This window comes from Carassius gibelio, chromosome B5 (assembly GCF_023724105.1).
Source record: "Carassius gibelio isolate Cgi1373 ecotype wild population from Czech Republic chromosome B5, carGib1.2-hapl.c, whole genome shotgun sequence".
Lineage (NCBI taxonomy): Eukaryota > Metazoa > Chordata > Actinopteri > Cypriniformes > Cyprinidae > Carassius > Carassius gibelio.
Genome location: NC_068400.1, coordinates 959,508 through 982,874, shown reverse-complemented (window position 1 = coordinate 982,874; position 23,367 = coordinate 959,508). Strand labels below are relative to the sequence as shown.

Sequence of the window (23,367 nt, the reverse complement as noted above, 5' to 3'; positions counted from 1 at the left end):
ATCAGTGGTTCTAAACTGGTGGGAAAAGTCACAAAAATGGGTCGCAATACTGTTCTGAATATGAACGCAGTAAGTAGCAGAAAACAATGCAATATCAAAAGTCTTTAAGGACGTTTTTGCATAATAAGATGATTTTGCTAGTTTGTGGCATTGCCATTTGATTCCAATGTAAATCTGAGTCCTGAAGCAAAATCAACTGAGAACCACCTCCTTAAATAACAAACCTGACTGCATGTTTGTGTGGGAACTTACGGCAACACCAGTATTTTCTTCTCCGGCTTATAACGTTCATACAGTTTCGTGTTTTGTGCATACTGCTCATCATGCATGAAGGGGAGTTTGCGCACATTTTCGAAAAGAGCATTAGGTTCTGGAGACAGAACTGTAAATAAAGAAAAGCAAAGTTACATGCATGAATGTTTCGCCAATCATTATTACATATTCGGGACATCATTACATAATCAGAAAACATATATTAAAACATGTATAATTAGACTTTTATAATTTACTATTTTTATTGTTAAGTTTATTGTAAGTTTATTGTAAAGTTGATGTCTAACTTTAAAAAATGAAGAAGGGAGAAGGTGGAGAATGATGCAACAGGTTGCTAAAGACCCGATGTATGCATTTAAGGGATATATATAAGGAACAGAGTTTAGAATATTAGCATGTAAGTTTAAAATATAAGATTAAAATATGATGCATCAGCCAATGTGTTATGATAGAAAATAAATAGAAACATTCGTTAATTTAGTTACTATAGCACAAAATGTAAGAAGCCCACCCATATAAACTTACAGGATGTGATTCAGTAATTACAAAATGATTTAATTCTTATTGTTGCTACTGATATAATTCGACATATTGATATAATTCTTATTCTTATTATTAAATATACTATACTTTAAGTGTCATTAATGTAGAATACGAAATTAACTATTTTATTTAACCCTTGTGGATTGTTCAAATTCACTACCCTTTCGAGTTGTTCGGGATGAAAACATCCACTCAATTAAACTGCTGTAAAAATGTATCAGATTCACTCATTCATTCAACTTGTTTTGCATAAATCTGTTAATCAACCTCAGTCCTGATCAAAACTACCAAATGTTTTTAAAAAAATCCAAGATTTTAACTCTTTAATTGCCAAGTTAATAAATGATGTCACTGATTTGGGGAAAAAAAAAAAAACACACAAAATGACTTATTTTCAATATAAAAGTAATTGTGGCTGGATTTTTTTTTTTACTTTTTATAACAGTCTTGGGCATGTCAAAGATTAGTAGCAACATTGGCATTGATACATTTTTAGTTTTTGTGCAGCATTAGATTACATTTTTTTTCTCCCTAATTTGTTGTTGGTGGCTGTTTTTGCCCCATTGACTTCCATTATAACGACATTTTTTGATTGCAAAGCCATGACACCATGTAATCATGCATTCTTTATTGTTTGTGGTTTTCCCTTTTGGGAAGAGGTAAAATTTGTTAATTTTACAGTTGATCACTAGGTGGGACCATTAACCCTTTAGATAGGCTTGTGCAAAAAAAGGCTTAGTTTCTGGCTTGTATATGGAGTTATATGGAGTATAACAGCAAATTATAGTGTTTGTGTGTGTGTGTGTGTGTGAGAGATTCTTGATTGTTGGTGGTTCTCCCTGTTGGGAAGAGGTAACATTTGTTATTTTTACAGTTGATCACTAGGTGGGACCATTAACCATTTAGATAGGCCTGTGCAAAAAAGGTTTAGTTTATGACTTGTATATGAAGCTATATGGAGTATAACAGCATATTATATTGAGTGTGTATGTGTGTGTGTGTGTGTGTGTGTGAGAAAGAGAGAGAGAGTGTGTGTGTGTGAGAGAGACCTTTGCGCACTTACCTTAATGTACACCTCAGCTCTTAGAACTACATGAAGAAAAACAAAAGTGTATTTATGCACCTGCTGCCTTTTTAATGGTGGTGAAAGTATTCGCTTGTTAAGTGATGACGTAAGAAGTGCTGTTTCCAGGTCCAGGCCTCAACTCGCTTCACTTGAGAATATGACCTCAGCAGCCGTTTATGAGCACTGTTTATTGATATTGATAATTTAAGTTAAACGCTTTCAAACTTACGATATATACTACAGTCTCCGTGCTCACAGCGTTCCAAACACAAATAATTTTTTTTTTTTTTTTTTATATTTATATTTTCATTGTCTGGCTATCTGGTACTTCGGTATGGAGTTAAAGGTTAATATTATAACTTTTTCGCTAGTATTCTATCACATTGTGAGTTCATATTAGCACCTTTTGTTGTTTTCTCGTGGTAACTGATAGAGCGTTTGGACACGGAAGCGCTGCTACGTGACGTCAGACTTAACAAGCGAATAGACTAAACAAAAGCAAAGTACGTGGATTTAAACACTTGCATGCCATCGTGCTGGATATTTAATGGTGAGAAGAGCAGCAAGCAACACGAGAAAGGGCTTGACTTGTACCAAAGTTTTAGAAATGATTATGTAGCGTGACCCCTCCAGTGAGCTGCAGATTATTTAAAGTTGGTATTGCATTTTGGTTCATAATACATTAAGTTCCTAAATTTGATGCGAAGTAGATTTTTTTACAGGATTTTAAGGTTTTAAACTGGCTTTACTATCAAGAAAAGACAAGCATTTCACACATAGGCCATCCGTACTTTTCACCATCAAAAGGTAGCAGGTGCATACATTTTTTATTGTTTACTCCATGTAGTTCTGAGAGCATGAGGTGCATATTTTGATTTTTTCAGATACTGTACATCAAGGTAAGTGCACAAAGGTCTCTCTCACACCTTCTCTCTATCACACACACACACTACAATTTGCTATTATACTCCATATAACTCCATACAAGCCAGAAACTAAGCCTTTTTTTGCACAGGCCTATCTAAAGGGTTAATGGTCCCACCTAGTGATCAACTGTAAAAAATAACACATGTTACCTCTTCCCAACAGGGAAAACCACCAACAATCAAGAATCTCACACACACACAAACACTATAATTTGCTTTTATACTCCATATAACTCCATATACAAGCCAGAAACTAAGCCTTTTTTTGCACAGGCCTATTTAAAGGGTTAATGGTCCCACCTAGTGATCAACTGTAAAAATTTTTTTTTTTTCCTCTTCCCAAAAGGGAAAACCACAAACAATCAAGAATGCATGATTGCGTGGTGTCATGGCTTTGCAATCAAAAAATGTTGTTATAATGGAAGTCAATGGGGCAAAAACAGCCACCAACTACAAATTAGGGAGAAAAAAATTTAATCTAATGCTGCACAAAAACTAACAATGCATCAAAGCCAATCTTGTTACTTATCTTTGACATGCCCAAGACTGTGATAAAAGTAAAAAAAAATATCCAGTCCACAATCATTTTTATATTGAAAATATGTAATTTTGTGTGTTTTTTCCCAAATCAGTGACATCATTTATGAACTTGGTAATTAAAAAGTTAAAATATTGGATTTGTTTTTTTTACAAAGGTGGTAGTTTTGATCAGGACTGAGGTTGATTAATAGATTTATGCAAAAAAAATTGAAAAAAATATTTATCTGATAAATTTTTACAGCAGTTTAATTTAGTGGATGTTTTCATCCACGAACGTGAATTTGCCCACAATGTACCGTTGAGTTTTTGAAAAATATGAGTCAAAATATGTGTCAAAATAAGATTTGTCACCAAAAATCATTCCATTAGCTCAAACACAGAGAAAGTTGTGGCCAAAATAAGACTCAACTTTACCCCCTAGTGGACGAAAACGTCCCCAACAACGCACAAGGGTTAAATTTTTATTTTGACAATTTGGTTGAATAATTGAATAACTGATGACGGATCATTAATCATAATAATTTACATTAGTAAATTAACTTATGAAGATAAATGAAAGAACTTTTAGCATTGTTTGTTTGCATACATATATCATATACTTCATAATTCTATAATAATAATAATAATAAAAATAATAAAATGCTGTGCCAGTGCTGTTATAAATCCTTTTGCATTCAGGAATGAAAACTCAGCTAATTATGTTTACCGCCATCATGCAAGACCATTCCGATGGTTCCACCGGTGTATATGACCAGGACACTTGTCTCGGTGCTTTGTTCAGTAGACCCCGAACAAGCGTAGGAAACTCTTCTACGACCCATTCCAATGGTGCTCTGGCAGACAGACTTCTGAGACTGAAACACATCGGACAGATTTAACCTCCAACCCAGCGATATCATGCTTGATGAAAGGCCAGTTCATTTTAAGTCTCAACGCCCACAACAATCCAACAGTTTCTTAAAGAGGCAATGCAATGATTTTAAACTACATTCTAAAAAAGGTGGGTCTTTAAAGGTTCTTACATATATTAGCGATTCAATTTTGAGCTATAACATCCTGATGAACCCTTTTATGCTGAAATGGTTCTTTGTGTTAGGCTGATGATACACAGGACAACTTTTATGAGCTTTGGACAATGTGGCCCTCAACCAGGTGAGACACAAGGCCCACGACCAATCTAAATTATCAAGATAGAAATGTATTAGCCATTCTGGATGAGAAACTTCACAAACAACACACGAAAAATTGCTCATAAAGTTGCTCAGGTCTCATCGGCCTTGTAGTTTAGGGTTCTTTATTCCTAACTTTTTTTTTTCTTCAAATCTGTAACTGGCGAAGCACAGCACCTCATTACTGATATTCTGGAGTTCGTAGATTACACAGACGGTCAACACACTCTCAAACAGGTATATGATTTCATTCTTAAATTTCAATACAAATGTACTTTTTATATTGTATCAGGTTTCCGAACAAAAATTCTCTTTTATTTTTCTTTTTAGTTTTTGGGTCACATGTAAGAGTAAGCAGCTCTGTTAAGCTGAGGATACTTCTATCCTCTTCTCCACTTAGCAAAGTAACAGAGACATTGAATGTATAAAGCATATTAAAACAATCCATATTGTTATATATATAAATATATTTAGTTTGATTATTATGGGTTTATGCATACAAATGTGCATCAACAACAAAAAAACATTAAAGCTATAGTATAGATTTTTTATTACATTTTGTTTCTTTAAAGACTGTGAAGGGCTCACTACTGTCCATTTTTTGGCTACATTTGGCCTTACTTAAACAAATGGACACACTGTAACTCTAAACTCTAAACTTGTGTTTCAGGTGCATCATATCCCACAACCTTGACAGAAACTGTCATTCAATCACACCAAAATGCACATAATGATGGACTTAAAGGCATCATAGAGAATTATGAAAATACAGTATTTCACTGGAACTTGGTCTTCATTACACTATTTTCTGTTTCTATTTTGTAAGTATTTATTTATGTTCAACGTCAATTGTCATTTATAAATGTATTTTGCTAATAACTGTTGTTAGAGCACTGAGATTTTTGCTACAATGAACATAAAATAATAAGTATAGAATTTTAAAAATAGGTACCTAATTGACACAAAATGTTGCTGCTGTTGTTGTTTTTATAATGTAAAACTCTAAAGGCTACAAGATAATATAAGACCAGGCAGATAGAGGGGTAAAAAACAATATTAATAAACAATATATACAAATGATATTAATAATGGGCAACTATTATTCATTATATAAATATACTACTATTAATGAAAATAAATGATCACTAAAAAGGTTATTTGTCACACCATTAAGGTCCTACATAAAATTTCCAATGCATGGTTCATAATGGAACCTTATATAAAGGGTTCTATTTAGCACCAAAAAGGGTTCTGCTATTGTTACAAGCTCTTCTCTGGTACTGCTTAGAGCCATTTTTCTTAAGTGTAATACATTCCCATAAATTAATACTTTATGCAACTGGAAATATGTGAAATAAAATACTTTTACACTTGCATCATTACAAAAGTATCATTAAATCTGAATTAGTATCATTATTATTATTTTTTATTCATTTTTTATGTGTATTACATTAAATAAATAAACAAATGTTAAATATTGTTTCCAAATCTTACCAGAAAATGCAAATCCATGTCTTTTCTTGTAGAAGTAGGCAAATTCACAGGATTCCTGTTGAAGATAATCAAGCAGATTGAAATATGCTCTTTTATTTGTGGCAGACTTGAAGTGAAACTGTGTTTGAGCCAATGAGAGTGCTGAGCAATTGAAAAAACCCTTAACACTGTAAGCATAACACTGAAATCACAAGACACCCCACTATTGCCTAGTTAAGAAGTGTTGTCTCAGTGTTGTCCCTACTACGTTAAGCAATCCAGTTAATAAAAAGTTAAATTAAAAATGAGGAACAAATGATAGGGACCATGTTTAATGTCAACACTTTTTATTCTATTTTTTTTTTTTTTACCTGCAATTCACATTAAAGTTTTCAGAGCAATCTGATGTAACTGGCACACATGTTTGTGTTGCTATCTAAGTTGAGGACATTGCATAGAGTTTCATTAATTTTCTATCAGGTCAATGATATATTCTATCCCCTAACCCGAACCTAACCTAGACCTACACATCACAGAAACATCTGCAGAAGACTAGATCTACATCAAAAGATCGTTTGGCTGATTTATAAGCCTTTTTAACTAGTGAGGACCAGCCAAATGTCCTCACAAGTGGGTTGTCATGATCTTTCACTATATAAGTGATATTTACATTTGTTTGTTCTTTTGTAGGCTCTTACCAAACAGAACAATGTCAGTAGATCTTCTTGGAAAAATTAAAGCAGTGTTTATTTCATTTGTATATTTGTTTTATTTTATTTGTCAGTTTGTTTTAGTTTGTTTCTTTGTTCATGTTCTTACTGTCTTTTTTATATAAAACACGAAAAATCCCTGCAGACTAGTGCATTTATAAATTGATGTTTTATATTCATTGAATTAAATATTTATTTTACATTTCAGAATATAAAGCAATGTTTATTCAGCTCCTAATTTGTCATATACATATTACAACGAAAAGTACCATCCCTTTTTCCCAGGTACAGCGGTTGTAAATCCTGTTCTACCTGCTCTACATGTTTTATATCAATTCAGACGTTTGATTTATTGCATGGGACATATTTCCTTGTTGATTGTTAATAATGAACTGCACCCTTTTCCCAGGAACACTACAAGGAAGAAAACAAGCTGAAACTTTTAACCTGTTAACTGTCACCGCGTCCCGAATACGGGACGCCTACGTTGACTATACTATATTACAATCAAATCTAATCTAATCTTGACAAACTATATATCGTTGGAAAGGTCTAAGACTCCCAGATATATATTTTACCAATATTTTTTGTTAAAAATTATGTAGGAAAAGTAATAGATTAATTTATGACAATAGTGCACCCTCAGAAATCTTTGTTTTGACCTTTGTTTAAAAAAAGACTTCCTCGTTGCCTTTTTCTCTATCACATTTTAGAAATCATCAGAAGTTATTTATCACTTGAAAACATAAAATCTCAAAATTAATCCTTTAAAACCTATTTTAAAATCAGACATTATATTACCATGTAAATGGCACATCAAAATCATGTTATAAAATGTTTTCAAATTTAGGTTTGTATCATGCACATTCAAGTCTATCTTCAAAAACGTGAGTGACAGTTAACAGGTTAATATTTGTCACAGGTGATCCACTGGCCGTGTTTACACCGACAATCTTTTGATGCCCAATTCAGATTTTTTTTTTTTGACAACATACTTTCCTGCATTAACATTATACTTGGCGAAACAAACCAAAAAATTACATTATGATATCAAGAAATCGATTTCAATAGTACATTCAGTTTAATGTAATAGTTTCATGCTTGCATCAGAATTAAAAAAAAAAAAACTGTCTAAAAAAAAAAAAAAACTATCAAGCATAATCCTTCAAACCCCCACACAATAATTTAACCTTGTCTAAAATAGGTACTGCATGTTTTGAACCAGCAACTCGATGGAAGTAGCTGAAAAGAATCATAGAGTGATGTCTGTACTAATGGAAGCTGCTTTCCTCTTTACTGTCATATTACAAAGGTCTGAGAGCTGGAACTGTGAGATTCTAATAATTCTAGGTATCCGCTTAATAATTATTGATCATTTCTTCTTTTTTCCAGCTGAAAGTAACCCATACCAATATACAATATTACGCCGATTCCACAAGTGACCGAGACACTGTTATCATTACATACTGTCTAACAAGAAATCTCTGCAAATGCCTCAGAAAAAAATAAACGCTGTTGTTCTTGTAGACACAATTCACACCTTGAGCCAAAAACAGTTGACTGTCAAACAAGTTAAATAAATATGTTAAGGATTTAACTTGTTCCACTTCCTGCCCCAACTCTTTGGTCTGACTTAGCACCCCTGCAGCAGGGCAACTGGGTGCAGTGAGGCGGCATAGTCACAGGTCAAAACACGGCTCTTCTGTTCTGATCAACATTAAACAGGTTCTCCCCACTCAGTGATGCTCCACCTGAGAAACCTGATGAAAGTGCTCTAGTTATTGGTGATTCTATTGTACAGAACGTGAATATAGAAACACCAGCCACCATAGTCCAATGTTTACTCGGAGACAGAGCGCCTGACATCTTGCCAAATTTAAAAGTGCTGGCTAATGCTAAATGTAAATACAGTAAGATTGTTTTTTACACTGGCGCTCATGATGTACGACTTTGCCAGTCAGAAATCACTAAATATAACATTAAAGAGGTGTGTGAACTATGTCAGACACTGTAATATGGTCTGGTCCCCTCCCTGCTTACCATGATGATAAGATGCATAGCAGACTGTCGTCACTCAATGGCTGGATGTCTAAGAGGTGCCCACAGAATAACATAGGTTTCATAGCAGCAATAGAGGTAAAAAAAGTGAATAAATAAATTACAGAAATTGCTGTGTGCAATTGACAATGTCAGTATATTAAGTATCTTACTGATAATTAAGTGAAGTCACGTAGAAGTCAAGAGGCTGAGTTTGAGTTTAGGAGCCTGATGGCCTGATGGAAGAAGATCCTCCCAAGTCTCTCAGTTTTTGCCATCAGGCTATGGAAGTTAAGATTTTAACAGCTCTGCTTTTGAAGCGTTTGAGGTGGTTGTCCTGCAGAGAAGGGAGAGCAAACCCTGAGATGCGCTCAGCTAAGCGCACATCTCTCCGCAGGGCTTTGCAGTCTTGAATGGAGCTGCTCCCATACCACACTGAGATAAACTTTCTATGGCCCCTGAATAGAACGTTTTCAGGATTGCTGGCAAAACTCTGAATTTTCTCAGCTGTTGCAGATGGTACGGTCTTTGCCTGGTTGTTTGAATGTGTGAAGTCCAAGTCAATTCCTCGGAGATGCTTACATCAAGGTACTTGAAGCTGCTTACCCTCTCCACAGGTGTCCCGCTGATCATAAGATGAGTATAGGGCCACTGCTATCTCTCCCTGAAGCCCACAATCAGCTCTTTAATTTTACTCACATTCATAAAGAGACAATTGTCCTGGCACCATGATGGGAGTTTCTCTACCTTATCCAAATTGCACATTTTCACCTGTTTAAGTCTGTATGGTTATATGTTAATTGTTCTGCAATTTCTGGAGCACGTTCCCAAGAATTTCACTCACCAAGCCACATGTGCTGTGGTGATGTGACAATAAAAGTGACTTGACTTGACTAAAGAAACAAACACCCCCTACCTCTGCTTTCCCTGTGAGGTCTTTCATTGAGAATCCTGTAAGGTTGATGTCTGAGTCTGGAACCACTGCAGACATCAAGGTTTCGGTGAAGCAAATAATGCCGCAGTCCCATGTTTTTCATTGGTATGAGATAAGTGCCCGCAGTTCACAGAGTTTGTTGTCCTGTGACTGAACGTTAGCCATCAAAATGGTTGGGATAGGAGGTCGGAGGGGACGACCTCTGAGTCTGACAAGGAAAGCGGCTCTCTTCCCCCTTTTCCGGAGGTGTTTCCTTGGTCGTGACTGTGCAGCCCAGACAAAGAGCTCTGATGTGGTGTTTCTAAACAAAGTGCCGGCGTTCAAGAACTCAAAGTCCGGATTGGGTTGTGCGATGTAGGAACCTATGTTTAAAAGCGTGTCTCTGTCATAGAACACTTTGTTGGCATCAATGGAAGTGCATTAGCATGGTTTAAATCGTACGTATATGACGGCCATCAATTCATAGCAGTGAATGAAGGGGTGTCATTTCGATCAGAAGTGCAGTATGGAGTACCTCAAAGCGCAGTACTAGGGCTGTTACACTTTAAACTTTACACATTACCCTTGGGAGATATCAGGAAACACGGTGTTAGCTTTCTCTATTATGCTGTTGATACTCAGCTCTATATTTCTTTATGGCCCGGCGAAACATACCACAAAACTAACGGAATGCATAGTCGATATAAAAAAACTGGATGATGAGGAATGTCTTACTGCTAAATTCAGAAAAAATAGAGGGGTTAATTATAGGACCTAAAGAACGCGGTCTAAGACTTGACGGCTGTTCTGTCAATTCTTCATCATCAGTTAGGAACCTAGGTGTGCTATTTGATCGCAATCTTTCCTTAGAAAGCCACGTTTCTAGCGTTGTTAAACATTTTTCCATCTAAAAAATATATCGAAATTATGGCCTATGCTCTCAATGTCAAATGCAGAAATGTTAATCCATGCATTTATGACCTCAAAGTTAGACTGTAATGCTTTATTGGGTGGTTGTTCTGCACGCTAGTAAACAAACTACAGCTAGTCCAAAATGCAGCAGCAAGAGTTCTTACTAGAACCAGGAAGTATGACCATATTAGCCCGGTCCTGTCCACACTGCACTGGCTCCCTATTAAAGATCATATAGATTTTAAAATCTTACTTATTACTTATAAAGCCCTGAATAGTTTAGCACCTCAGTATTTGAATGAGCTCTTGTTACATTATAATCCTCCATGTCTGCTGCGTTCCAAAAGTTCAGGCAATTTGATAATACCTAGAATATCAAAGTCAACTGCGGGCGGCAGATTCTTTTCTTATTTCACGCCTAAACTCTGGAATAACCTACCTAACATTATTCGGGAGGCAGACACACTCTTGCAGTTTAAATCTAGATTAAAGACCCATCTCTTTAACCTGGCATACACATAACATACTAATATGCTTCTAATATCCAAATCCGTTAAAGGATTTTTAAGGCTTCCTTAATTAGATCAACTGGAACCGGGAAAACTTCGCATAACACCTGATGTACTTGCTACATCATTAGAAAAATGGCATCTATGAAATATATTAGTCTGTTTCTCTCTTATTCCGAGGTCACCGTAGCCACCAGATCCAGTCTGTATCCAAATCAGAGGGTCACTGCAGTCACCCGGATCCAGTACGTATCCAGACCAGATGGTGGATCAGCAACTAGAAAGGACCTCTACATCCCTGAAAGACAGCGGAGACCAGGACAACTAGAGCCCCAGATACAGATCCCCTGTAAAGACCTCGTCTCAGAGGAGCACCAGGACAAGACCACAGGAAACAGATGATTCTTCTGCACATCTGACTTTGCTGCAGCCTGGAATTGAACTACTGGTTTCGTCTGGTCAGAGGAGAACTGGCCCCCCAACTGAGCCTGGTTTCTCCCAAGGTTTTTTTCTCCATTCTGTCACCAATGGAGTTTTTGTTCCTTGCCGCTGTCGCCTCTGGCTTGCTTAGTTGGGGACACTTCATTTACAGCGATATCGTTGACTTGATTGCAAAAAGAAATTAGTCTTTAAAAATTTTGCTCCAATATACTTACCTGTTGATCAAAAATCACCTTAAACCTAAACTAGATTTTATTTTATTTCAGGAGGGCGTACTCATTTTTGGCAACACAACATTTTTATTACTTTAATAAGAAAATTAAAGTATTTTCTTAAATAATTTTGACATTCTTCCTTGGAAATTGATCAAGCAGACTTGTTGGAACATTTTATCTACAAACAACTTCCCTAACAATCCTTGGTCTAAGTGTTACGTCCCCAGCTTGTCTAGGGGTGTGGGACTAACAAATATATACCCAGGATGGAAAAACCAAGGAAAACTCAAAACATGTGTCAATTTCATGTATTCATCTATTTATTTAAGCCCCATATGAAGTGATCTACAAAAACCGAAGCTCAATAAAAACCATACAACACAATATACGGTCTTCACGGCTCCCACTGCGTTACTGAAACACATGTGGAGATTGCCCACCACTCACCATGCTGACTTCCAGCTAATCAGGAACCTCGTTCCAACAGCTGCCTCCACAGAGTCCCTTGACCGACAGTACGGGGAGAAAACTAAGATCAACACCGCTATAAACCACACAGTTCACACAGAAATTCATACAGTATGCCACGAGCTGCCCAGGGAAAAAGAACAACAACCACAAGAGCACTTCACTGGCTCAATTTATACACCCTTACTAATTGCCACTGATCCGCTTCAGCTGCAGGATTTTCACTTCGTCAACCTAAAGATATGGGACACCTGCTGAATAGAGACAGAAAACACCAACAACACACACACAGACCTCACGGGTTGTAACGCTAAGTAATGAGTAATTGCTGACATTTGTGTGTGTGTGTGTGTGTGTGTGTGTATATATATATATATATATATATATATATATATATATATATATATATATATATATATATATATATATATATATATATATATATGAAGAGCTCTTTTCCAAAACGTGATAAACGCCAAATAAAAAAAAAAATGAGTTCATCATGCCATTATGCCGTGTACTGAACCTATTCTCTGCTCCATCAATGTTTCATGCTAAATTGCTATATTTCCTTGTTTAAAATGTACTGCAAAATGCAGTTTTTTTCCAAAACGCTATAAGCGCCAAACCTGTTTTTAGTCTAAATGCGATATATCCTATCGACCAATCAGAATTCGGCGAGCGATTGACACAATCTTGGCGGCGCTCTGAATCGGGATCTTGTTTTGATGATGAATTTCAATAAGTTTTATGAAAGACCAATACAAGGTTGACCAGGACAGGACCATTCTTAATCTCCTGGACATAACACGGGTGAAAAGGCAGCGTCTGAAAGTCCTGGACGTTAACAAATGAAAAGACCGGAAAATTTCTGTCAAGTACAATCTTTTGTGCGGCAATCACCCGGAGAAGGTGCCCGTTTGCAAGGCGACCTTCATTAAAGTGTTCGGTAATTACAATTTTCATTTTAGATTTGCCTAGTTTAATACCGTTTTGTAGGTTTCTCCCTTGTGACAAAGATTTTTTGCTGTAAACAAGCATGCTAAAGTGACATGGAAATTAACTTACTGATAATAATACTAGCCTACTGATGCAAAAGAGGTTCCTGACCCCTGCCAGGGCTGTGCAAAATTCAGAATTTAATTCAGTTCAATTAATTAATTTGAATGGACTTCACATTACTGGATGTTGAATTGAATTTGAATTGGAATTGCGAAATTCACTTGAAAAAGTGGAACTGAATTCATAACAATTCAGAGAAATGTATTATCACATATAAGTGAGAATGTGATACGTTACTTTTAACATTGATTTTTCTTCCTAATTGAAGTATAGACAATAACATTAAGCATACATTCACTTAATGTAGAATAATTAGCAATGTCTTAATTTCAAAGTAATCAAATGAAAAAAAATTTTGGTATTACAATTTTAATAATCTGTTTGAATAGAGTATGTTTTAATGTTAATTTGTGTGTAAAGTTCATACAATAATAACTGTATGAAATTCATGTTGTAATCATATGTTATATATATTGTAAAGCTTCATTGTTAAATGCACCTTAATTAATTATTATGAATTTATTTGAATTTTACGGAATTCAAATTCTACTTCGGATTCAGCTTCCTGTTTGCAATCTCACTTCAAATTCAAGGATAATAGCAAGTTAGTTGTGTGTAATTCTTTATTTCAATCTTAACTATTTACTTTCACAGGCATCAGCAAAGACCGTGTGTCCCGGGCTGCTAAATATTATGCTGAGACTGCTGAGGCTCGCCCAGAGTGAAGAGGTGGTGCACGGCACAGTAAGGAGCACAACAGGAGAAGGCAACTCATTGTTGAGCACATCCAGTCTTTTACCTGCAGGGCCAGCCATTATGGTCGGAGAGGAGCACCAGGCCGCAAGTATGTCCCCAGTGACTTGAATGTGCACAAGATGCATGAGCTCTTTGAGTCTCAGAACCATTCTCAGACCAGCTACTCCCTCTATTACTCGTGTTCTCCAAGGATTTCAATCTTGGCTTCGGTCACCCAGCTACAGATGCATGCTCTGATTGTGTCAAGTACAAGATCAGAATTACAGATCCAAACCTAACTGAGACAGAGAAGAAGATGGAATCTGCATCATTCATCTTGCATCGTCGCAGAGCTCGCATGTTTTATGACCTGTTAAGCAGGGTTGCTGAAGGTCATGTGACCCTCGGTTATGATATGATGCAAAACATGGTCCTTCCAAAAACCCCAATAGGAAAGGCCTATTACTCACGGCAGATGTATCTGTACCTGTTTGGTGTTGTTGTTGTACACCATGGTGAGAACAGTCAACAGGAAAAAGATGATTTCCATCTCTATGTGTGGCAGGAGAATGAGAATAGCAAAGACAGCAATATGATTGCTTCTGCACTGAGTGACTGCCTCAAGGTTCGACTTCAGGACAAAGTCAGCGGGGATCCAGGGGACTTCGGCTGTTCAGCGTCTCTTGTTTTGGGCAAAACAAAAACATGAACATGGTGTCCATGCTCATGGAATTTCGTCAGCTTTTTCCCAACCTTGGCACAGAACATACCTTTCCAGTAAGGGACCACAGTTTTCTCCCAGCAGACCGAGTCTTTGGCAGAATTGAGCAGAAGATCAGGAAAATTGACACAATTCTGCTACCACAGGAATGCCATGCCATCCTCCAGCAATTCGGCCATGTCCACATTTATGGCACAGACTGGGAGGCATTTGATTATAGGTCAGCCTCAAAAGAGTGCGTTAAGGCTCAGAAGAGCTTTAAAATCAGTGAAGCACGCATGCTTGACTTGAGTACCAACAAGGTTGGTTTGAAGACTACTTACAATGGGGAGTATTGTTTTCATAGTGTGTTAAAGCGGGGCAAGCGGTGGGCTGACCTTAAACCTGAGTTACTTCCAAAGCGAACCTCTGTGAAGGCAGCAAAGAAGCGCGATGTGCTGGCACTATTAGGAACAGTAGGTGTGTCTGATGTAGTGAGGGCTTTTTATGATGATGCACTGTATCATGTGACTGACAACGCAGGCCATAGTGATGAAGATGCAGAGTGATCTATACTCACTCACTCACTCATTCTCTCTCATACACACACACACACTCTCTCTCCCCTCTCACACACTCAAAGCACATTTCACACACTATGTGGTTAGTTTTATGTATAGCGGACAATGGTCCTACTGTTTACAAGTTTGACACTACTGAATTCCAATGTGTTACTGAATGACTTGCCTATGAATATCGTTATCATTATTAGTTTTTTTCATACATATATAGTGGACAAATTGTTCTACGTGTTACAGGTTTGACACTTTACAAAAAAAGGCTTTTAATGTATTTCTAAATTACTTGCCTATTGAGGATTGTTATCACTACTATCATTACATTTTACAGGTTCAGCACTGAATGACTATTAACCTAAATGTGTTACTAAATGATTTGAATGTAATGTTAACATTGTTGTAGGTTTATTTAATTGGTAGTATATGTATGTTTGTTATTTTTAAATTATTTGTTTTATGTGGTGGACAATATTGAAACATTATTTACAATATTTATTTTATTAAAATGTTATTATTTATTTGGCTGCTATTTATTTCATGAATTTGGATTTATTTGATTTATATAAATTTATAGTATGAGTCCCTGTTGTCATATGTTGCATGTTCTTTTGTTGTTGTTGTTGTTGTTTTTTTATAAAAAAGACATAAAACCAACAATTTAAAAAAAATGGATTTGTAGCGTTTTGGAAAAATAATATGGATTTGTAGCGTTTTGAGAAAAAAGTAAATAAACTTTGAATTTATAATCAACAATACTGTTGTTTCATTTAGCAATCATTTTTTAACATATTCAGACTGAGTCAATATACCTTTTTAACAGGATTAATTAAATATTAACAAAATGTATGGGTCTAGGTAAAAAAAAAAAAAGTCATTTTCATGAAAACGATTAAAATGGATTTATAGCGTTTTGGAAAAGAGCTCCTTATATATATATATATATATATATATATATAGATTTATAGATATATATAGATATATCTATATATCTATATATATATATATATATATATATATATATATATATATATATATAGATATATATATATAAACAGTATATAGATAAAGCAATTTAAAAAAGTCTATTACTAAAATGCAAATTCTGTAAACATTTACTCTCCCTCATTTCATTCCAAATATGTATAATTTTTCTTCTTCTGTGAAACACTTTTGTTTTTTGTCCAAACCATTGAAATAAATGGGCTCCAGTGTTGTTTGGTTTCCAAAATTTGTCATTTTGTGTTCTGCTCAACAAAGAAATGCATACAGATTTGTAAAAATATGAGGAGGAGTAAACTATTACAGTTTTGTACTTTTCTCCAGGGGTGAACTCTCTTTAACATCTGGTTAGATTAATTGTAATTTAACTGTTAAAGATGTACTAGAAAAAAGATTTATACCTAAAGAAATGTCTAATGTCAATGAAGAGAAGTTTATTGTACAGTATGAGTTACATTTGGGTAAAAAAATAAATGACAATTTTTTTTTTTCTATTTCATTTTGTTTTATTACAATGTCTTTGAATTATATTAATAGATTCATTTTCTCTGGTCTTATGAAAACTTACAGTGCTCTGTACAGAGCTTTATTTTCCGGTTCAGTATGTTTATGCTGGAACATGTCCAAAAGCCAGTATCACTTATTTTAAAGAATTTGTCTCTTTCTAATGAATGCTGGAAATCTTCCAAGCTTGGGAAAATTGAGCTGTTTATTCAAGGTGACTTACTCTGTGGAATGTTGTGTAACTGACAACAGAAAAGTGAAGTGTGAATACGCATTTTGCTGTCAGTCAGTTTTGGAAATATACCGAAAAAAAAAAAGCCTAATACATTTTTCAGAGAGATTAAAGGTTAGGTAAGACATTTTTTATCTGACATTTGGTAGAGGCCACATTGGGTGTTAAATAAGCACTGCTCATTGTTTGTATAAACCACACTCTAGAGTGTAAAATGAAACGCTAAAGCAGTGTTAATATTAGTGAAATAATTCAGTGATTTCATAAGTGATCACTTAGCATCAACAATGAACACCAGTTGTTAAAAAGGAGAATCACTGAAGGAAAGAACAATGATACCAGAATTACAGCTGCAAGCAGCGATGAAAGGGCCCTCGTACCCGGGCTCACCACCACCATAGGAGAACAGCGAATGTTGGGCCATGTGCTTATAAAAAGGTAAACATTTGTGCCACATTTCACGCTGGCAACAGGTGGTGCTATGACAGGGCTGGGGAGTCACGAAATACATGTAACAGCGTTACGTATTTAAAATACAAAATATGAGTAACTGTATTTCGTTGTAATTACATTTTAAATAGGAGGTAATCATATTACAGTTACATCTGCAATGTATTTTAGATTACCAGTGAGTACATTTATTTTGATGTAATTTATTAATTTAATATTTAAATATAACAGTTTGGGGATTTCAACCAATACTGCGACTGATTCTCTGTTGAAACAATAAAACTGTGTGCAGCAGCTCTTCATTTAGCAACTCCTATTCATGCTCATCATCATGACACAAACATTCTCCTAGAATTCACTCTTTGCATTCAGCTAACCCTTTAAAGTTTGGTCCATTTGTTAAATAAATCTATTGTATAACTTGGACAATTGTGGCTACTTTTATTTTGGCTACTTTTATTATGTGTTTGGTGTGTCTGGATTCGTTTTGAAGCTTTAAGCTAAAGCATGCTATTAATACTATGGAAGAGGAAGTTGTTGTAACTCAGGCAAGTAATGTCCGATCTGCCCCAAACGTCACATGTTTGATAGGTGTTATGCCCTGAACAAATACACATTCCCAAATTCAGTTATAGTCAAAGCGCCACCTGCTTGTAACAGGAAGTGACATGGTTTACACTGTAATAGACTCCTACAAACGTAATAAAAAGTGTCAACAAGTGTTAAATAGGCTGGCAACATGCTAGAAACATACGTATACATGCTTTTAGCACTTAGCTAAGTGTTAAAGCATGTTACTAATGCAGTGAAAAAGAAAGTTGCTGTAACTCAGGCAAGCAATGATTGATCTGCCTCAAACTTCAAACGTTTGACAAGAGTCCTGTCCTGAACACCCTTATTTGGTTATAGTCATAGCGCCACATACTGGCAACAGGAAGTGTCATGTTTAACACTGTTATGGACTCCTAGCAACATATTAAAAAGTGTCAGCAAGTGCTAAATACACTGGCAACATTCTCAAAACATACTAAAACATGCTAGCAACACTTAGCTAAGTGTAAAACCATGCTATGAATGCAGTGAAGCAGGAAGTTACTGTAACTCAGGCATGCAGGGTCCAATCTGCCACAAATTTAACAAGTTTGATAAGATTCCCGTCCTTAACACACCTACATTTTAATTTTCTATTATAGTCTTAGCGCCACCTGCTGGCAAAAGGAAGTGTCATAATTAACACTGTTATGGACTCCTAGCAACATAATAAAAAGCATCAACAATTGTTAAATAGGCTGGCAACATTCTAGAAGCATGCTAAAACATGCTAGCATCACTTAGCTACGTGTTAATTAAATGTCCTATCTGCCTCAGACATCACAAGTTTGATTTGATTGAGTCCAGGCCTGAATACATCTAAAGGTCATATTCAATTATAATTATAGTGCCACCTGATGGCAACAGGAAATTACTTATTTTAAATTAACTTAAAGGAGGGGTGAAATGCTGGTTTTCACTCAATATCCTGTTAATCTTGAGTACCTATAGAGTAGTACTGCATCCTTCATAACTCCAAAAAGTCTTTAGTTTTATTATATTCATAAGAAAAAGATAGTCTGTACCGATTTTTCCCGGAAAAACACGACCGACTGGAGGCGTGACGTGTGGGCGGAGCTAAAGAATCACAAGCGCCAGTAGGCTTTTGCGTTGAGAGCGTTTGGAAGCTGTGACATTACCCAGAGCCGTTGAAAAACATATTTAACAGCTCTGACATTACCTTGAGGAAAAAACCATCATCCAAAATAAACCGTGGCTAACAGTCAGATTCAGCCGTTTATTTATGATCCAGAATCAGATCCCGAGGCTGAAACTGAACGAGAGCAGCAGCAGCAACGACTCGCTCCAAGCGGGGCTTGAACCCAGGTCTCCGATGGGAGGCGGACGCACTAACAAGGAGGCAGAGATATTTTAAGCAGTTTTACTCACCGCCTGCGGTTCAAAGACACGATCGTGACCCTTTTCGTTGGGATTGCATCATCCTTAAGAAATAAACGATACGCAAATCCGTCGTCAAACTGGGTCTTGTTTGTAAAACAAGCATCTTCGAAATGCAGGGAACAAACAAAAAAACTCGATGCTCTGTAAAAATAAACTCCATCCACTGGTCCCTTAATGCTGTTTTTTCTTTGGTAATCTGTGCAGGGTTGTCTTGCCCTGGCAACCAAAAACACTCCTTTTGTGACATTTCGCGACACTCTTGCTCTGATCAGTGATTGTCTGTGCACAGCCTCTCTCTGCTCTGCTATACGGGAGCGCGCGCTCTTCCGGCAGAGGTGACTTAGCACCCATATAAGGAAATTACGCTCCATCTAACGTCACACAGAGCCATACTCGAAAAAAACTTTTCGAAACTTGTGACAAACCGGAACAGAAATACTCCTTCAAACATACAACTTAATTTTTGAAACTTTGTCCATGTTTAGCATGGGAATCCAACTCTTTAACAGTGTAAAAAACTGCATGAAATGGCATTTCACCCCCCCTTTAAAAATGAAATGTCTGATCTGCCCTAAACTTCACATGTTTGATAAGATTCCTGGTCTCAACCAATCTCAAGGCCAATATTTCAGTTATAATCATACCGCCGCCTGCTGGCGACAGGAAATTACTGTTTACTAATTTAAACAAGCAATATCCGGTCTGCCCAAAATTAATGTGTTTGATATAGGTACTGGCTAGGGTGGCCATTCGTGACATGTCCTGCCCAGGATTTCTATATTGCCTAAAATATCCATGTTTTCCCAGCCGGCATTTCAACATTGATTCAACGTTGAAACAACGTCAGGTACCATGGTTGAATCAACGTTGAATAACCTTTCGATTTTGCAAATTGGATCAACGTTGAAATCACGACGTTGATTCACCGTTGAAATCGTGACGTTGATGTACGGTTGAAATCACGACGCTGATTCACCGTTGAAATCCCGACGTTGAATCAACGTTGAATTACCTTTCGATTTTGCAAATTGGATCAACGTTGAAATCACGACGTGGATTCACCCTTGAAATCGCGACGCTGTTTCACCGTCTTACCTGCATTATGGGTGAATTAGGGTCGTGCTGCAGACCTGGGATGAAAGCTGAATGAGGTGTTTATTTTAAAAAGTTAATCAACGTTGTTTCCCCGTCGTACCTTGCACCGTGTATAAATACACCTAGATCCTAGTGGGCATTTAGATCAACACGGTACATGCAAGGCTAAAAATCTAATGACTGGCAGCAATGGCTTTACAAACAACTTCAATAAACTACCACATGCTCAAAATTGTCAAACAGCAGTTTAATTTTGGAAACATACAGTATAAAACAGATGAAAATAATCCCACACTTTATTATGCAGAGTAGCCTATGCATGGAGGTAATGCTAAAAACATGTAGTAGAACAATCCAAATACAATAATATTTAAAGGTTTTTTTAAAATAATTTGGCACATAAATGCATATTTTTTGCAGCACTTACAAGACAAACCCTTGTACCTTTAGGACTGAAACCAGTGGATCTTTTATTTGGGTGGAAAACTACAGTTTCTGTCAAAAACATGTTTTAGTAATGTGTCTCATTACAAGAGTTGTGTACATTTGTGCAGGGAAAATGTGTTGCACAGGACGAGCAGGGAACCTTCAACCAGTTGATTTCTAATGGGAACCCCCCGGACTGTGCCGTCTTTACCGTGGGGAATGCAGAATGAGATTTCTACCGCAGGGCACTCTAAAATGTTAGAACCAGCAGCCTCGTGTATATAGTGTGGTTGTGCTTCGGGGGATCCTTGAAAGTGTCCCAGCGCTAGGTCCTTTCTGATGCCATCCCCTCCACTCTCTCCCACTTGTGCATTTTCTGTACCGTCCTGTATAAACATTTACATTTAATCATTTAACAGACGATTTTATCCAAGGCGACTTACAAATAGGAACAACAGAAGCAGTCAGGTCAACAAGCGAACAACAACAGTATACAAGTGCCATGACAAGTCTCAGTTAGTCTAGCACAGAACGCATAGCCAGGTTTTTTTTTATATGAAAGACAAGATATGAAGGAAACGTGCTAGCATTAGTTGGTTAAGTTCCGGTGAAAAAGATGAGTCTTAATGTTTCTTGAAAATGAGTAAAGACTCAGCAGTTCGGATTGAGATTGGGAGGTCATTCCACCAGCTGGACACAGTCCAGGAAAAGGTCCTTGAGAGTGATTTTGAACTTCTTTGGGATGGCACCACAAGGCGTCGTTCACTTGCAGAGCACAAACTTCTGGAGGGCACATAAGATTTAAACAATGAGTTTAGGTATGTTCACAATGTTTCACAATAACTTTGATATTGTGAAATATATTTAACTGAAAACTGAATACAAAATAAATCACACAATATTTTCACTTTACAGTTCAGTAACAGTGAGGTTGGAAACAAAGTGGACAACACTATTCATTAAACACTTATTTAATGTATTCAGATGAAAATGTACAATATTAACAAAATATTCACAAGCAGTGTTTTCAGAGCCCCCAGTTACACTGTTTTAATCAGAACCCTAGCAATACAGTGTAGTAAAACAAATAAAATCTAATTCAGTAAATTTTTAATAAACTAAGTATAATCAAAACCTATCACAAAAGGTCAAAGCATCTCTAGCAGAAGTGACAGTGCAATGTAGCAGATGAACAATTTCTTACCAATGTTTCAAGAACAAGCTGGATCCTTGATGACTCTACAAGGGGAAAGAAGAAAGAGTTTACTGAAAAGTTCTTAAAAAGCAGGATTTCATATTATACCATTTCTTTAAACCATTGGTTCTCAAACTTTTTATACCAAGTACCACTTCAGAAAATATTTGTTATTAAATATTAAGTTCCACCATAATGACCAACATTACATTTCAGCAGCGTAGTAGGCCAAACTATTCAGCTACAGCTCTACAGTTAAAAAATGAGGCAGTTTTATTCTAATAAGAATATTTATTATGTAACAAATTATTATTATTATTATGTACACAATAATTATGTAACAAAAGTTACAAAACTGTACTGTACTTTAACTGTAACATACTTAAATGTGCAAAAAAAAACTTACTCAAAGATTAAGTTAAAATGTATTAACATTAATTAGTTTAATTTAGTGTTTCACCTGCATAACAACTAGAGGGGGCCTGACACTTTGAGAACCATGGCTTTAAACAATCCTTTTTTTATTAATTCATTAAAATTATATTATTTAAATACCGACATTTGCACTTATATGTTTCAGAAAACACTTTGAAACTATTATAAGAATACAAACATATATAACACACCTAATGCATGGGATTCATATCAGGAAAATATGGGAAAATCTCTAAAAGACAGACATTAACACATAACTTACCAGCAACACATTGGGTGAGCATCTAACTTGATCATCTGTGATAAAGCAATGCAAAAATAGACACACGGCTATTTATTTATCTGCAGGTTACATGTCCTTTAAACTACCCATTTGTAAACTCTGGTAATACTTTACTATTTTCAAAAGATAATAAAGATAATGTTAGCGATTTTCTTACCTCATTTTGCCAGTATGTTTTCAGGACCTCGCAGAACACCTGACCCTTCTTGTGTTCACAGTTTTTGTTCTCCATTGACATGTCACGACTCAAATTCGCTCAAAATAAATAAAAAATTTACAGGCTAGTGATGTGTCGTTCTTGAACGATTCGTTCATTTTGAACGAATCTTTAATGTGACTCGGGAAGAACGAGTCGTCTCGGGGAGTGATTCGTTCAGTCGCGCATGCGCATTATTCTATGGGTTTTGTTCTAGTAGTAGTAATTCACCTGTCAGTCAATGCAGTCTTGAGCCGGAAAGAGAATTGATTAGTTCATAGTTCGGGTCT

At 36.1% G+C, this 23,367-nt stretch overlaps 1 protein-coding gene and 1 long non-coding RNA gene across 2 annotated transcripts in view; both read right to left on the bottom strand.

The window, feature by feature from the left end:
• The window catches only part of LOC127957822 (60 kDa lysophospholipase-like), a 41,740-nt gene extending 29,417 nt beyond the window's left edge, over nucleotides 1-12,323 (bottom strand). Inside the window, exons 1-4 of the mRNA XM_052556518.1 lie at nucleotides 12,175-12,323; nucleotides 6,012-6,066; nucleotides 4,055-4,202; nucleotides 253-382 (exon numbers count right to left, since the gene is read on the bottom strand). Of these exons, the coding sequence (XP_052412478.1) occupies nucleotides 253-382; nucleotides 4,055-4,202; nucleotides 6,012-6,029 (296 nt within the window). The 5' untranslated portion in view covers nucleotides 6,030-6,066; nucleotides 12,175-12,323. The remainder of the gene's footprint in view (nucleotides 1-252; nucleotides 383-4,054; nucleotides 4,203-6,011; nucleotides 6,067-12,174) is intronic.
• A 9,858-nt stretch (nucleotides 12,324-22,181) lies between these two features.
• Nucleotides 22,182-23,157, bottom strand: LOC127957848 (uncharacterized). The gene is made up of 3 exons (XR_008153869.1): nucleotides 23,039-23,157; nucleotides 22,861-22,895; nucleotides 22,182-22,207 (listed from the first exon to the last, which is right to left on the bottom strand). It is a non-coding gene; the product is annotated as an uncharacterized LOC127957848 (long non-coding RNA).
• Nucleotides 23,158-23,367: the final 210 nt, after the last annotated feature.